This window comes from Thermothelomyces heterothallicus, assembly GCF_042370625.1.
Source record: "Thermothelomyces heterothallicus CBS 202.75 unplaced genomic scaffold P884_scaffold_24, whole genome shotgun sequence".
In the NCBI taxonomy this organism is placed as follows: domain Eukaryota; kingdom Fungi; phylum Ascomycota; class Sordariomycetes; order Sordariales; family Chaetomiaceae; genus Thermothelomyces; species Thermothelomyces heterothallicus.
Genome location: NW_027192585.1, coordinates 84,931 through 99,669, shown reverse-complemented (window position 1 = coordinate 99,669; position 14,739 = coordinate 84,931). Strand labels below are relative to the sequence as shown.

General features: G+C 57.8%; 5 protein-coding genes across 5 annotated transcripts; 2 read left to right on the top strand and 3 right to left on the bottom strand.

Moving 5' to 3' along the window:
* Nucleotides 1-1,272: 1,272 nt before the first annotated feature.
* Nucleotides 1,273-2,862, bottom strand: P884DRAFT_263040 (4-O-methyl-glucuronoyl methylesterase). The gene has a single exon (XM_069441722.1). The coding sequence runs from the start codon at nucleotides 2,606-2,608 to the stop codon at nucleotides 1,415-1,417; it is 1,194 nt and encodes a 397-aa protein (XP_069294997.1). The 5' UTR covers nucleotides 2,609-2,862; the 3' UTR covers nucleotides 1,273-1,414.
* Nucleotides 2,863-4,185: 1,323 nt separating this feature from the next.
* Nucleotides 4,186-5,829, top strand: P884DRAFT_294036 (glycoside hydrolase family 61 protein). Its single transcript, XM_069444252.1, has 6 exons — nucleotides 4,186-4,558; nucleotides 4,772-5,048; nucleotides 5,117-5,357; nucleotides 5,454-5,503; nucleotides 5,581-5,615; nucleotides 5,686-5,829. The coding sequence occupies exons 1-6, from the start codon at nucleotides 4,458-4,460 to the stop codon at nucleotides 5,696-5,698; spliced, it is 717 nt and encodes a 238-aa protein (XP_069294996.1). The 5' UTR covers nucleotides 4,186-4,457; the 3' UTR covers nucleotides 5,699-5,829.
* Nucleotides 5,830-5,903: 74 nt separating this feature from the next.
* P884DRAFT_207933 (P-loop containing nucleoside triphosphate hydrolase protein) lies at nucleotides 5,904-10,648 on the bottom strand (the record flags this gene model as incomplete). Its single annotated transcript, XM_069438827.1, has 5 exons — nucleotides 5,904-6,239; nucleotides 6,279-8,320; nucleotides 8,375-9,254; nucleotides 9,317-9,977; nucleotides 10,086-10,648. 5 exons carry the CDS (start codon nucleotides 10,646-10,648, stop codon nucleotides 5,904-5,906), a joined length of 4,482 nt encoding a protein of 1,493 aa, XP_069294995.1.
* A 484-nt stretch (nucleotides 10,649-11,132) lies between these two features.
* On the bottom strand, nucleotides 11,133-11,802 carry P884DRAFT_168567 (putative polysaccharide biosynthesis protein; the record flags this gene model as incomplete). The annotated part of the gene is made up of 4 exons (XM_069437295.1): nucleotides 11,133-11,196; nucleotides 11,251-11,287; nucleotides 11,371-11,680; nucleotides 11,746-11,802. Coding segments are annotated over 4 exons (468 nt in total), but the record flags the coding sequence as incomplete, so codon positions are not given.
* A 1,468-nt stretch (nucleotides 11,803-13,270) lies between these two features.
* P884DRAFT_63779 (uncharacterized protein) lies at nucleotides 13,271-14,698 on the top strand. Its single transcript, XM_069445999.1, has one exon. The coding sequence runs from the start codon at nucleotides 13,412-13,414 to the stop codon at nucleotides 14,381-14,383; it is 972 nt and encodes a 323-aa protein (XP_069294993.1). The 5' UTR covers nucleotides 13,271-13,411; the 3' UTR covers nucleotides 14,384-14,698.
* Nucleotides 14,699-14,739: the final 41 nt, after the last annotated feature.

The following is a 14,739-nucleotide window of genomic DNA, read 5'->3' as shown; positions in this document are numbered from 1 at the left end:
GGCCACCTCAGGCCCCTCGACCGTGATATTGATACCGAAAACAGGCTGATGGTAAGCCAGGAGAAACAGTGGTGTAGCTGGCCAAGTTAGGCGTATCTATGCTCTATATAAAGGAAGATAGCACATGAAAACAACTTGTTAATGCCCTAGCACGTTGGCAGCTGTAACCTTGAGGAAGTGAAAGAAGGTAAAAAAAAAAAAGCAAACGGCAGCAAGAAGACTGCAGGATTTGAGAACCCGGGGATGGAAGTGCGTGTTTGCGTTCGGCACCGGGGATTCCTCTCTGCCATGTTAAACCCGGCGTGATGGGTCCACGCGAGATGAGAGACAACGACCTAAGGAATCACCCAGTGCGGAACAAGGGACTTGAGGCGTGGGGATTGGAATCCTGACCGCCGCCTTCCGGCCTGGCGCATGCAAGCCGTGGATATATCGAGGGTGATTATTGCTGTTAGACCAGGTTAACGGACCGGCAATGCAAAAAAACTGCAGAGCAAACCACTGTCCTCGTCAGTACGGAGTACTCCGTATTGGGCAAGCTAAGATAACCGAGATCTGCATCCGGTCCCCCGCCTCCAGGGATATGAAGAGTTCAAGACATCAGCGGTGCGGAGGCGCATTCCCGCGGCGTCAACTTGCCGGGATCCGTCCCTCTTTCAACACAGCAATTTGGACTGCCGCGCCAGAAGAGGAGCAGCGCAAGCGAGGGGCCGATGCATGGGAAAGGCGCAAGATCCGACCGCGTGCCGCTGGTTGGGTAGTGCACAGTTTGCACATACACTTTACGAGCCGTGTTGGACTTTTGCAGTGAAGAATTTCGAGGCGAACTGCGGTGATTGGCAAGGTTGGGCAAATCGCTATGGCATTTGTGCGTCACCAGCTGCTTCTTGCTGCAAGACGGCGCCTTCCGTTTTTGATGCTGGAAGGTGGGGCTCTCCCTCGGTCTGCTGCCTAAACCCGGTTATTGCCAGACCCGCTAGGGGCAGACAACCAATGGGGCCAGTTCTCTCCCCGACAACCACAACCACTTCATCACAACTCTCGACCGTTATTTCCGGCGACAGCCAGCTCGAGGCGCTCCACAAGCAAATTTCAAGTTGTCACGTTCGGCAGAAGGGGAATTTAATATTTGACGGTTCGCTTATTACATCGTCGAGAATAAAGTAAAGTCTGGTGATGGTCACTGAACGAGTCGAGATCACAGCATGAGCAAAAGAACATTCACGGCGCGCACTCAATCGGCACAATAGACAAGACACGAGAACTCGTTATCCTGTTCCGTATTTACAGTTACATATCTTTTTCCTTCCATACCTGCAACCAATGCCCTGCCAGCGATGCCCGCCGACGACGGAGACCACGGCGTGAAGTGCGAACACGGCCTGGCATCCGCTCCCGAAAACAAGGCGACGGCTCATGCCAGAGTCGGGGCGCCGGCGCCCCACGGCGCCCATTCGCTGACGTTGACGTTGACGTCGCTGTGCTCGACGCCGCTGGGGGAGCCCTGTCCGAGCAGGAAGTAGTTGATGTAGCTGTTGAGGTCCTGGTTCTGGCTGCTCGGGAACTGGCAGTGGTTGTGGCCGCCGACGAGGGAGAAGCCCATGTTGTTGGGCACGCCGTAGGCCTTGTAGATGAGGCGGCCGGCGGCCATGCAGCCGGTTGTCGACACGGGGCCGAGCCAGTCGATGTTGTTCTCGAAGACGACCAGGCCGCGGGGCACGATCAGGGCGGCCAGCAGGTGGTGGTCTTGCGGGACCGACGTGATGGAGTTGACGTGGGGGTCGAAGTTCCTGGAGAACCAAGGGTTCTCGGTGATGATCTGCGCCGCCGTCTGGATGTTGGCGCCGGCCGCCTTCTGCTGGTCGCTGATGCGCCAGCACGCCGCGCCGCCGGCTCCCGACTCCTGCGGGATCGTCAGGGCGATACGGTCGACGAGCGCACCCGTGATGAAGGCGCCCTTGCCGTTGCGCGAGCAGCCCGTCACGCCGAGACGCTTCGTGTCGATGCCCGACGCCTGCGCCCCGACCTGCTCCAGACCATCGATGAGCCGGTCCACACCCCAGGCCCACGCGGTGAGCGAGCCGGCCGAGTGGTCCCTGCCGAAGAGGTCGTAGAACTTGCCCTGGCCCCGCGACCCGCTGCCCATCTGCGCGCCGAACTCGTCGTTGTTGAACGTGATGGTGGCCACGTTGCTCGGGATGGGGATGGACGCGCCGCCGATGCCGATGATGGCGGGGAACGGGCCGGCGCCGGACGGCTTCCTGATCGAGGCCGAGAAGGAGATGCTCTTGCTGCCGACCGTCACCCTGACGGTGATGCCGTTGCCGCTAAGCGACGCCTCAACGCTGTCCGGCGGTCCCGGGTACTCGCCCAGCTCGTACTGCTGCAGGATCTTGTTGATCTCGGCCCGCCGGCACTCGAACTGGTCCTTGGTCGTCACCTTCTCGCCCGCTGCCGTCGTGAACGGGTCGGGGAGCTTGGCCGAGTTCACCGTCGGGTAGCTGTCGCTGACCGAGCAGGTGTCCTGGCGCTCAAAGATGTGGTTCAGGGGCGCAGCCGCGGCGAAGGCCGCGCCGGCCACGAGAAGGGCTGAGGTCAGATGGACCATTGTTGCTTGGGAAGAAGGAGGTCGGCACCTTCTTCGATCACGAAGGAGTGTGTGGGACGCTGCGGATGCTCATCTTTCTTTCCCACCGCTGACCACGATCTCTCCCCCGGTCTTTATACACTACAGCGCCGCCGCCGCCAAGCGGGACGCGGCCCTCTCCCGTGCGTGGCCATCCTCCGACCGACCGATATTAGCCAGGGGTCGATGCCAGATTGGTTCGTCGACAATACGGATAGCCAGCATCCTGGTTCCGGGACGGGGCTCGGCGCGGGTGGCCTTTGCCATCTCTGGGTATTTACGACGGAGTGAAACTCTCCCCGCATTCCCTCTTTCCGCAGCCCCGGCCGCCCTTGTAACCTTGGGGGAAGAGGGGGGGGGGGGGGGAGGGAAGGGGGTGCCCGTGTCCTCACCTCCGCGGGCATGCCCTGGTTTGCTTAAACAAGCGCCCTTGCTGCTATCCAAAGAAGAAAAAGGCATTCCTCACGGCTGAAAAGATAGCAGCCGAAGCCCTGCCTTGGCACTTTGGATGATCGGCGCTCCGAGTTTGGTTCCAAAACCCCGTGTCCTTCCAAGGGGCGATTCGGGTAATATGGTTATTTGCCAACCCATCGCTGATCGACACGGCAACTCCCTTTCACAGTCCTTGCGTCGAGGGTCCCATTGGCACGGCCGATGGGAGACTGCCGAATGCAGCCACGGCTGGGCCGGCCCCGGATGCGGGGCTGTGAGCTTAATTATTAGGTGAGTGCCTGAACAATGTTCGATGATGATTCTCTGCTGTCTTCCTTTGGCCTCCTTTCCTGCCTATAGGTGGAAAATATTTTAGTCTTGCATAAATGCTGCAACCTCGATTCAATCACGTCGATCGAGCGGTGGTCTCACGTGGGAATCGTCAAACTCGTCCGACAGATTCGGCGTGCTGCGTGACTCCTTGGTACCTACACTACCTAGGTACGTAATAATTAACGTTAAGTGGACGCCGGGTTGTCGCCTCGATCTCCGGCTATATACCAGGAACCGGGGCCGCACACACCTGCAGGCACTAGAGTTCAGACAACCTGGAAGTTCTTGAGAATCCCCAACCCGGCTGTGCCTCATCATCGCACGTGGAGAATCCTGGGCAACCGTTACTCGTCGTCGCCCACATAACCCTACGACAGGTCCAAGGGTGACGTCGGACTTGGAGAATGTCGCAAGCAAGCAAGACTGTTAGGGCTGGTTCATGTGCCGACAGGTTACATGGGGTAGTTATTGCCACGTAAAACGCTACATTGGGGCCCCTGGACCTATGTTAAGCAGCTGCGCTACGCAGCCACACGGGTTTTATGCTGTATGCACCCCATGCTTGGCACTCGGGAGCCTTGGCTCCAGTGATTTCATTTTGGTGTTCCTTGAAATCCCCCAAACTCCCCGTAGGGGGATGAACAAAAACAAGACTGCTCTGCCCTGTCCGGGTTTCCCCAACCCCCCATTGGTTCTTTGGTGGACCGGGACAAACGGCAATCAGCGGATATAGCTGTCAATATCAAACAAGCCTGGGCCAACATCAGCGCTTCCATATGTAGATTATGGATGCGGGGATTGTACCAAGACACGTAGTATGGCCCGCAACTGCCGTGCGCGCATGGCAGATGGATGAAGGTTCAACTGGCACCGCTGCTCTTAGATTTTCCCTCCTCTCATCGTCTTTGGCTAGATGTCAAAACTCTTCGGTACCGCTCCTCGATTACCGGCCAAGACTTGCACGCGCTTATCTAGTGGCGTCTTCTACCCCAAGTATGGTCTCTATCGCCTAGACACGTACCTGCAGAAGAAGCGCACGCCCAGAAAGCCATCTTGAATACGAACCATGGCCCTCCAGCTCTTGGCGAGCTTGGCCCTCCTCTCAGTGCCGGCCCTTGCCCACGGTGGCTTGGCCAACTACACCGTCGGTGATACTTGGTACAGAGGGTGCGTACCATGTTTGAGAGGAACCGTCCATCATCATCATTACGGGGTACACTATGGAGCCATCCCACCGACACAAGCCAAGCCTAATTAGCCTCGTCTATGCTTCGGTCCCTCCGCCCCTCCCGACCCATGAGATACGACACTCCCTCGCTCGAAAAAAAAAAAAAAAAAAAGAGTTAGATTGTGGCACTGACATGCCTGTTCCCCTCCTAGCTATGACCCAAACCTGCCGCCGGAGACGCAGCTCAACCAGACCTGGATGATCCAGCGGCAATGGGTCACCATCGACCCCATCTTCACCGTGTCGGAGCCGTACCTGGCCTGCAACAACCCGGGCGCGCCACCGCCCTCGTACATCCCCATCCGCGCCGGTGACAACATCACGGCCGTGTACTGGTACTGGCTGCACGCCATCGGGCCCATGAGCGTCTGGCTCGCGCGGTGCGGCGACACGCCCGCGGCCGACTGCCGCGACGTCGACGTCAACCGGGTCGGCTGGTTCAAGATCTGGGAGGGCGGCCTGCTGGCGGCCTGCTGGCCGGTCCCGACCTGGCCGAGGGGCTCTGGTACCAAAAGGACTTCCAGCGCTGGGACGGCTCCCCGTCCCTCTGGCCCGTCACGATCCCCAAGGGGCTCAAGAGCGGGACCTACATCATCCGGCACGAGATCCTGTCGCTTCACGTCCCCCTCAAGCCCCAGTTTCACCCGGAGTGTGCGCATCTGAATATTACTGGGGGCGGGGACCTGCTGCCATCCGAAGAGACTCTGGTGCGGTTTCCGGGGGTTTACGAAGAGGATGGTGAGTGGTGCACGGAACCGCCCTCGTTTGCTTCTTCAAGCAGGAAAAATAAGGACATAAAAGTGGGACGGTGATATGGTGCTGATGGGAAAACAGATCCCTCTATCTTCATCGATGTCTACTCGGAGGAGAACGCGAACCGGACAGTAAGTGAACGGGAGTCAGGCGATTGTTTCCAAAGAAAGAAAGAAAGAAAGAAAGAAAGCGTGCTAACGAAGGACAGGATTATACGGTTCCGGGAGGGCCAATCTGGGAAGGGTGAGTTCTAGCCCACGCGGTTGTACACTTTTAATCAAGTACTAATTATATAATTAATTAATGTACACAGCTTCGCAAACTGATTCATCGAAAATGAATGGTTCGAATTCTGTGCCAAGTGTGAACCAGCTAGCGGAGTTTTATAACGGCTATTACATTGAGCCATGTATGTACTGTATTAATACATCAAGGAAGGCGAAAGAGAGAATTCACCAAAGACAAGCGAAGGGTAATCAAGTGCCACTCATCACCAGTCCCTTTTAATTAATAGTCCTCCGCTTCCGAGTATTAGTCCGACTTACCCTCCAGTCGCCTAAGCGTTTCCTCCCTCGACCTCTCCACGTCCCTCGAGCGGACAGCACCCCTCTTCTCCTTCTTCTCCTTCTCCTTCTTCTTTCTCTTCCCCTTCCCCTTCCCTTCCATCTCCTCGGCATAACCGCCCTCGCCGGCAGTCCAGACCCCGCCCTCGACCAGCGCCCGGAACTTGCCTCCCGGCGCCGTCATCAACTCGTCGTACCCGCCCTGCTCCGCCACGACCCCTCCCTCAATCATCACCACCCGGTCCGCCATCCGCATCATCTCCTTGCTGTGCGTCACCACGACGACCGCCATGCCCCCCGCCTCCTCCCTCCCGCCGCCGCCGCCGCCGGGGGGAGCGGAGACGACCAGGCGGCGCAGGACCCGCCTCACCTCGGCGGCCGCCTCGGCGTCCAGCGCGCTGGTGGGCTCGTCGAGCACGAGCAGGCGCGGGCGGCGGGCGAGGGCGCGCGCGATGCACAGCCGCTGCGCCTGCCCGCCCGACACGGCGGCCGGCGCCCCGCCGCCGTCGCCGAGGGGCGTGTCGTACCCCTGCGGCAGCGAGGCGACGAACGGGTGGATGCCGGCCTGCTGCGCGGCGAGGACGACGTTGGCCTCCGCCCGCAGCGGCGACGCCTCGTGCAGCCCGTAGGTCAGGTTGGCGCGCACCGTGCCTGGGAAGAGGACCGGGGTCTGCGGCACGTAGGCGATGCGGGAGCGCAGAGAAGGGGTGTGGAGGTGGGAGGAGGGAACAGAGGCGTAGGTCAGGGGTGGGGTGTTGGTGGTGCTGTTGGTGGTGGTGGTGGTGGTGGTGGTGGTGGTGGCGGTGGCAGAGGGGAAGGGGGAGCGTTGGCATCGGGGAGTGCTAGGGGATTCCGGGATCGGGGAGATGGGCGCTCCGGATCCGCTTCGGTGCGCTGCGCGTGCCGGGTCCGTCTCTTCTTGCAGCGGGTCGTATAGCCGCAAGAGTAGACTCACGATGGTGGATTTGCCGCAGCCCGAGGCGCCCACGATGGCTGTGCACGTACCGGCGTCGAACTGCAGGTTGATGTTGCGCAGGACCTGGGTCTGGGGCGCGCTGGGGTAGGCGAATCGCAGGTTCGTCATGCGGACGGGGAGCGGGGTGAAGAGCCGCCTTTCGCCTCGAGACTCGTGGCTCGCGGCGTGCGATAGGTTGGCGTAGTAGAGCATCTGCACCGCCGTGGCCTTGGCGGCGGCGATCTGCGGGACGTTGGCCAGCATGGCAACCGCGGTGCCGAGCGAGAAGAGCAAGAGGTTGATGACCCTGACGACGTCGGTCACAGTAGTACCTCCTTCGCCGAGTATCTTGGCGCCGTAGAAGAAGACGAGAGCGGTCAGGAAGAAGACGATGGACTGGTGCAAGCCGTAGAAGAACCCGATGAAGCCTGCACGCTTCACCCCGAGATGGTAGGTGGCAGCTACGGAGCGGCTGAATTTGCTGCTAAAGTAGCGCTCCAGTGTCAGGGCGCGCACGACTCTGATGTTGGCCAAGGCCTCACTGAAGATGGCGTTGGTCGCGGTAGCAGTTTCATCGCAAGCGGCCTCCCACTTGTCGCTCGTCAGCGAGTTGGCGCGCGCCGCTGCGATGACCGCGGGCACGCCGGCGAGCGTAACCAATGTCAAGTCCCACCGGACAACCAGCGCCCAAATGAGCGAGGAGAGCATCATGGTGGAGATGGTCAAAAGGATGGGCACGAACATGCCGACAAGCTTGCGCATCTCCTCGGCGTTGCGGTCGAGGCACTGGGTGATGCGAGCCGGGGAATGGTTTGCCTTGTCGAACCACGATTTGGGCTGTCTAAGGATGCGCTTGATCGCCTCTGCGCGCAGATTATTGACCCATTTCTGGGCCACTTGTTCCATGAGGAAGTAGCCAAAGAAGGTAGCGCTCGCATCGATAGCAGCAATGGCGGCAAGGAGGCCAGCAAACTTGGGGACTGAGCTCTTTTGGCCCTCCATGTTCCAGAATTGTCCGATAAGATTGGCAAAGAAGAAGGAGAAGACGGGGTTGCTGCCTGCGACAACCAGACACAGCGCAATACCAGCGATCAGTTGAGCCTTGCCCGTCCTGTCCAGCGTCGGCCATACAGTCTTCAAAATGGCCGCGAGTGAAGGTAGTTGGGTCCCCTTGGATGGGCTCTCGCGGCCCCTGGGCTTGGCAAGGCGCTCCAGAAAGAAACGGTCTAGTGAGTCGAGAGACACTTGGAGCTCCGGGTCCAGATCGGTCTGCAAAGCCTGGCGTGCATTCAGGGTCCTACTTCCTTGAGCTGCTAATCCTTGCTGTGCTATGATCCGGATACTAGAGGTGCGGCTGATGTTGACAGTCACAGGCTCATTCGTGGCCATCTTGTGAGTGATGGATCGGCAGATGGACTCCTGTGCGATGGCTTTGGCACTCAACCTGTTGAACACAGACCTGAGGACTTGAGAGTCGAAGATACTTGCTCGGGGTCCTAGCGAGATGCGCTGGAACAGGCCCACAGGCATTCTTTGGTTGCTGATGAGCGCACCTCGGGGCGACCTAGCATATTGGGACTCCTGGAGAGGTTCGTCGTCAGAGGAATCGGATTCACTCTCAGTCTCGCTGTCCGTGCCGGAACAGGCAGTCTCGGCAGAGGCAACGAACGAGGCAAAGAGGCCGCCCTCATCCTTGGCAACCTCACGCTTGAGACCCTCTTGAGCGACCGATCCATCTGCAAGGACATAGACATACTCATCGTCCTTGATGTCGCCGACCTCGTGAGTGATGATGATTGTTGTCTTGTCCTTTCTCCACGCGCGAATGCCTTCCATGATCAGATTTCGGCTCACGGGGTCGAGTCCGCTGGTGATCTCGTCAAGAATCAAAACGGGTGGATCGCGTAATTTGGCTCGGGCAAGAGCTAGACGCTGTCTCTGTCCACCACTCAAGCCGTAGCCGCCTGGACCGATCGTGGTGTCGAGTCCGTTGGGTAGGCTGGAAATGGTGGACTGGAGGAGGGCCATGGAGCAAGCGCTTTGCACGGCGTCGAGGGGGACATTGTCTGGTTCCATGGCGCCAAGGGCGACGTTTTTGAAGAAGCTGTCACCAAAGATCGAACTGGATTGCTGAATAAGCGTGACGTTTTGTCGAAGCCAGTTGAGATCGAATTCCGTGATGGGGTTGTCATCCAGCATGATCTGTCCGGTGAGGGGTTCGTAGAACCGCACGAGGAGACTGCCGAGGGTGCTCTTACCAGAGCCGCTTCTGCCAATGACAAAGGTAAGCCGTCCGGGCTCGAAACGAAGATTCGATGGCCGTATGACTGCGCTGGCAAAGTTTGACGGATACGCAAAGCTAACCTGTTGCTGTTAATTAGCCTCCCGTCCCAGGGACGGAGCTGAGGAGCAAGCGGAGCGCTCACAGTGTTCATCTCGATGATTCCCAGGCACCCAGAGGGCTTTAGACAGCCAGCAGTTCTCCCGAGTTGACCACTGCCGCTCTCATCCACCAGTCCTCGAAGCAGCTGTCCTGCCGCCATGCCCTTCGCCAATACGAGCCAGTGCGGTCCGAGCATCTCGATCGACTGGAACGCGATCAGGGCGGCATAGAAGGTCGTCAACGCATCGCCCGGACTAAGCTCGCCATTTTTGACTTGAACGACGGCAAATGAAAAGCCCAGCACGAACAACGTGATCATCCACAACTTGACGTAGCCCATCTGCCCGCAGTTGCACATCGCTTGGCGCGAGTAATACCTCGCCGACCTCCGGATTGCCGAAGTGAAGGTGAACGCCTCGTGGTCGGCCGCGTTGTACACCTTGACGAGGTCTATGGCGGTAGTGGCGGCAGTGACGTGCTTCGCGGCCTGCGCGAGCTCTCTCTTCTGCGCCTCGATCGCCGGGTCGAGGAACCTGCCGATGCCCCAGAGTATCAGGGCCGAGGGGACACCAGTCGCGAGCATGACAAGCGTCAGCTTGTACGAGTAGACGAACGCGACGACGAGGCAGGCGGCGAACACAAACACGTCGCAGACAAGGTAGCCCAGCGTCTGGGATGTGGCCGTCTGCAGTTCCCGAGTTTGCCTGGTCGACCTCTCTTGCATTAGCTCCGACAATTGCCCTCTGCCTCTTCTCGACAGTAACAAAGAAAGATAAACAAGACAAGAACAGAAAAAAAAAGCAAAAACTCACGTCGCAACGCTGGCCGTCAACCCGCCAACTCCTTCCTCCCGCGCCTCGAACCAACCCACCTCCTTGCCCATCAGCAACCGCCAAAACACCTCCCGCCTCGCCGTCCGCGCCCTGAGCTCCCCGCCGACGACCCAGGCGGCGGCGTCAGCGGTCGAAACGACCCACATGCCGGCGCCTAGGACGCACAACCAGACGGCCCACTGGGAGATCTGGGCGAGGAAGTCGGCGTGCGAGAGCAGGCCGGTGCCGAAGCGGGTGACGACGTCGAAGATGCGGCCGAGGAGGACGGCGTAGGCAGTGCGGCCGGCAGCGACGAGGGCGGCGGTGGTGAACGAGAGGGCGACCAAGGGTATGTGCCGTGCCGGGGTGAATGTGAAGAGGTGTTTGAAGGAGGATCTGGCTGCTGCCGATACTGCTCCTGCTGGCGGTGGTTGTTGTTCTGCACTTGCGATGTGAGAGGAGAAGTCGTCGAGTTGGATGATGCGGTGGTGGTCCCAGTCTGCGGAGATTATTGGTCTCATGGGTGGACGCTGGGAGCCATGAGCGGCAGCTGATGAGGCCATATTGTCTGTGTCGTCTGGTCATACAGTTCGCGATAACCGGTCTTCCGGTGGAGAGTGAGACTGACCAAGTTTTTTTTTGGACAGGAGCAGATCGCTGGTGGCCGACGTCGTGAGGAGCATCTGTAATCAGCTCAACCTGTTGTTCTTGAAGACAAGTAGAACAAGTGACTGGCGTCGAGGGTCGGATAATTCGCCGTCGCTCAATTTCAAGGTGAAAACTTGGGAATACTTTGAGACCCATCATATGGTAAAATTTTCTGGACTCCCTGAACTCCTCGTTGCAGTTATTCTTGTGTTTGGGCCCGGCTTTGTTTGCTCTTAGTATTGTCCTCGAAAACCACGGGGCAAAACAAGGGACACAATGCTAGGGGGTTAAGAGACACATTCCAGCAGGCGCAACGAAGATGCCTTGGCCACCTCTCACCCGCTGAAGAGTGATAAGATAATTTGAACTGGAATCATGTAAATGGCATTCTCATGAGCTAGATTTGGAGGCCTTTTCTTTCTGAGCCTGCTCGTAAATCCAGTCGTTCAAGCCCAATTTGTTTCTGCGAATGGTCAGCACCTCTACAGCAGGAAGGAGTATATTGGGGCACAATTACCTCGCAATCTCGACGGCATAAAACTGCATCCTCGGCACTGCGCCTTGTCAGCATCTGCTTCTTCCCATTCAATCTCCTCCATTTTCTTCTTTTCTTTCTTTAAAGTGATCATGCACCTACCGAATATGGTCTCGTCCTTGCCGTACTCCCACTTTGGATTCGCCCGCAGCATGGTGCCAAAGTTGTAATCATCGACCTTCTTCTCATACGCCATCATGAAGTTGCGCCACCTCTCCTTGCCCTCCTTGCTCTTCATCTTGTCCTCGTCAATGGTCTCGGCGGGGTCGAAGTCGGGGAAGTCCCTCTTGAGGTGCTCATAGATTTCATCGTCGAGCTTTGTCAGACGGAGCGAAGAGCCCTTGACACGCTCGAGAATGGACCAGTAGGTCTGCATGTGTTGGACGACCTTGACAGCGAACTGCTTCTCGATCTGGACAGCCTCAAGCGTCAGTAGGCGTTGCGGAGTCGGCAGAAGGGAGTCAAGAGGCGCCGCACATCCTCGAGATTGTCCGCCTGTTCGGCTTGGAAGGTGTTAGGAACTGGTCGAGACATGGTGAAGATGGCTGGATGTGTTGGGGGCTAGCAACAAAAGCTTTGCAGCCTCAAGGGACTTGAATGCGGCAACGTGCCCAAGAAGCTCGCTCACCATGGTGGGGTGGTTTCGCGGGGTTGGTTTCTTTATCGATAAGAGCAAAAAGTATGACCGAAGCTTGTGAGAGAAGTACGCCAACCCTAACCCGACTATAGCTCCGACTCGCCGTACATCCCTGGTTTGCGATGTTTCGGGGGGGTTAAAACCATCGATGTCAAATGTAAGACCACAGAGGCGGGTCTGTATTTTGTGTTTGACCAGAGTTCGTAACACAGCATGGTCAACTACAACCTCATCCAGACATCGAGAGAGTTCCGATCGGGGTCTCTTACTGCTATTTATGATTATCACTGGACTTTTTGTTAGCATTCATTGCAAGCTAACTTAGGAATGGTTTGCAAAGAAATTATTGTTACAATGCGTTGCTTCCAGGACCATTGAATCATTCATGACACCTCCTTCCCTGCGTACGTGGCTGTTGCTGTCCCGGAAATTGCGAGCCACAGCCCCAGAAGAACAAGGGAAACAAGGAGAGCACTGTAGATCCGCAAATGCTTGCACTTGGGCCGTCTTCTGGCACCAAATCCACAGCAACTCTCTTCTTTTCTCTCTCTCTCTGGGCTCATAATGCATTCATTCTGTTCCCATAGCATCATTACACACTCACGACATAATCAAGCCAAACATCTGATCTTGCATTAGATCAATCAATACACTGGTAAAGCACATGCTCATCCCCATTCTTTTACGATCACTGGTCCTGATACGCTCACTTGGTAGCCCGAGATGCATACCCTTGGCAGAAAGCAGTTCATGAGAGGACGGATGTTACGCCACAAGTTAGTAACTGATAATCCTGCACATGGACACACACATGAACCGCCGACGCGCCGGCTTGAAGGCCCTGAGAGCGTTGATTCGTCGAAAACGAGGGATAATATCCAAATCCTCTCGGAGCATTCTATAGCTTCAACAAACTCCAGTCTGGAAAGGGCACGATCCTCCTGGTTCACAACGACTGGATCTGGAAGAGTCTCGGCCCACAGCAGTGTTTCAGGGTCGTTGTTCAGTGCCCCGGATCACTGTGTGCCTCTTAACAAAACGCCCATCATCCCGGGAAATGAAGGCAGTGAGCGCCTATCAAGCACCTTATCGACAGTCGCCTCGAGGTCTGTTAATTCATCCCGACCGTCGCCGAACCAAAGTCCAAAATCAAGACGCGAAGATTCTAGTCCATCCGTTAACCGGCCAGCCTTCGACCGTAGCATCGAGCTGGTATTGACCAGACTAACAGCTCCGCAGTGGGAGGCGGAAGATTAGGGGTATTACAACGCCGCCTTCCAGGAGAGTCTGGTATGCTTGGGGCAGCATAATCTCACAACAAATTCCAAGTCGTTTCTCTGGGAGGAACCAAGAAAGCAACTGAAAGAAGAGGCTGCCATTTGGAGCCACACTAAAAGACCTGAAGCGTTGTTGTTAGACAGCTCACTAAGACTCTCGCTCGTGAGACGGACTCAGAATGCGAAGAGCCGCTACTTTCAATTCCCGGATCGGGTCCGATTCAAAGTTATGAAGTATCTCCTGGAATGCCTGAATCCTGGCGACAAGCCCATCCGGATGAACAGCCCAGTGTATCTCCGGGAAGTATGGCTGGTCAACCGGCCCCAGACACCTGGGGTCTGGTCAGCGAGATCCTTTGACAGTCTCGGGAGCGTTCTCTCCTCCCTGGACAGTTATATCTCCGCCTGCAGCGCCATGAGAGCTGACGTCCTGGCGACTCTCTTCCTGACCCGCCGCTTTCACGTTGTATACTCGCCCTACATGGGCAACAGCACGCAACCGGCGGCCACTCACTACATGAACAAGTACGGATCCCTGATGGCTTCCATCACGCTCGAGGTGGATTTCACAAATCTATCCGGTAGCTGGAGACCGGAAGCCGTGCACCTCGATGGCCTCAGAGGACTCGACGGCGTCAAGAGACTAGTTGACACCTTTGTCCAGAGCCAGCTCACCCGGCGCAGTAACACCCCCATCCGAGACCTCCGCGTGTTGGTCAGGCGGTACCACGGCTTCCGCCCCCAAACACTCCCCGCGCCACCATCATCACCACCCTCTTTCTCCTTCTCCTCTTTCTCCTCCCCATCCTCCGTCTTTTCCTACCCATCCACCAGCCCAGTCTCAACAACAAGGAGCAGAATCGCATCCGCCATTCGCAGCCGCCTCCGCCGCCGTCGCAGCACCAACGCCCTGGCATCAGCACCCTCCACTCTGCGCCCGACCCCTACCCCGACACCGACAACGACAAGACGGGAGTACTCGCCGGCGGCTCACGTGCGGCACGCGCTCTCGGCGCTCCCATCTCTTTGCTCCGTCGTGTCGCGCCTCACCCTGTCGGGCGCCCCGGCCGACTTCTCCGCCGAGCTCGCCGCCGAGTGGCCCCGCCGGGCAGCCAGAGCACCGTCCGGCGGGGAAGGAGGGGGAGGGGAAAGGGGAGGGCGCGTCATCGCCGCCGCTCCTCCAGGTCGATGGGGTCGTTAGGTTGGGGTGGGGTGATGCGGAGGGGAGGAACAAGAGGGAGAAGAAGAAGAAGAGTCTGAATCCGGAGGGGAAAAGGAAGGGACTCGTACGGAGACGGGCGCTGGACGGGTTGTGGGGTGCTTTGATGGCCCGGAGGCTAATGAGAGGGAAGAGGAGGATGGGTATGAAGGGGATTGGTTCAAGCGTTCCGGGACTCGCGCAGGACGGTACCGGCGGAGATTGGATAGTGGAGGAACACCGAAGGGAGATAGCAGGCGAGGGCGGATGGCTTCGAACTGCGCGAGGAGGAGAAGACGGCCCCAGTGGGAGGAGGGTGAAACTTAAGCGTCTGGTAGTGGCCTTGGCCAGTATCAGCG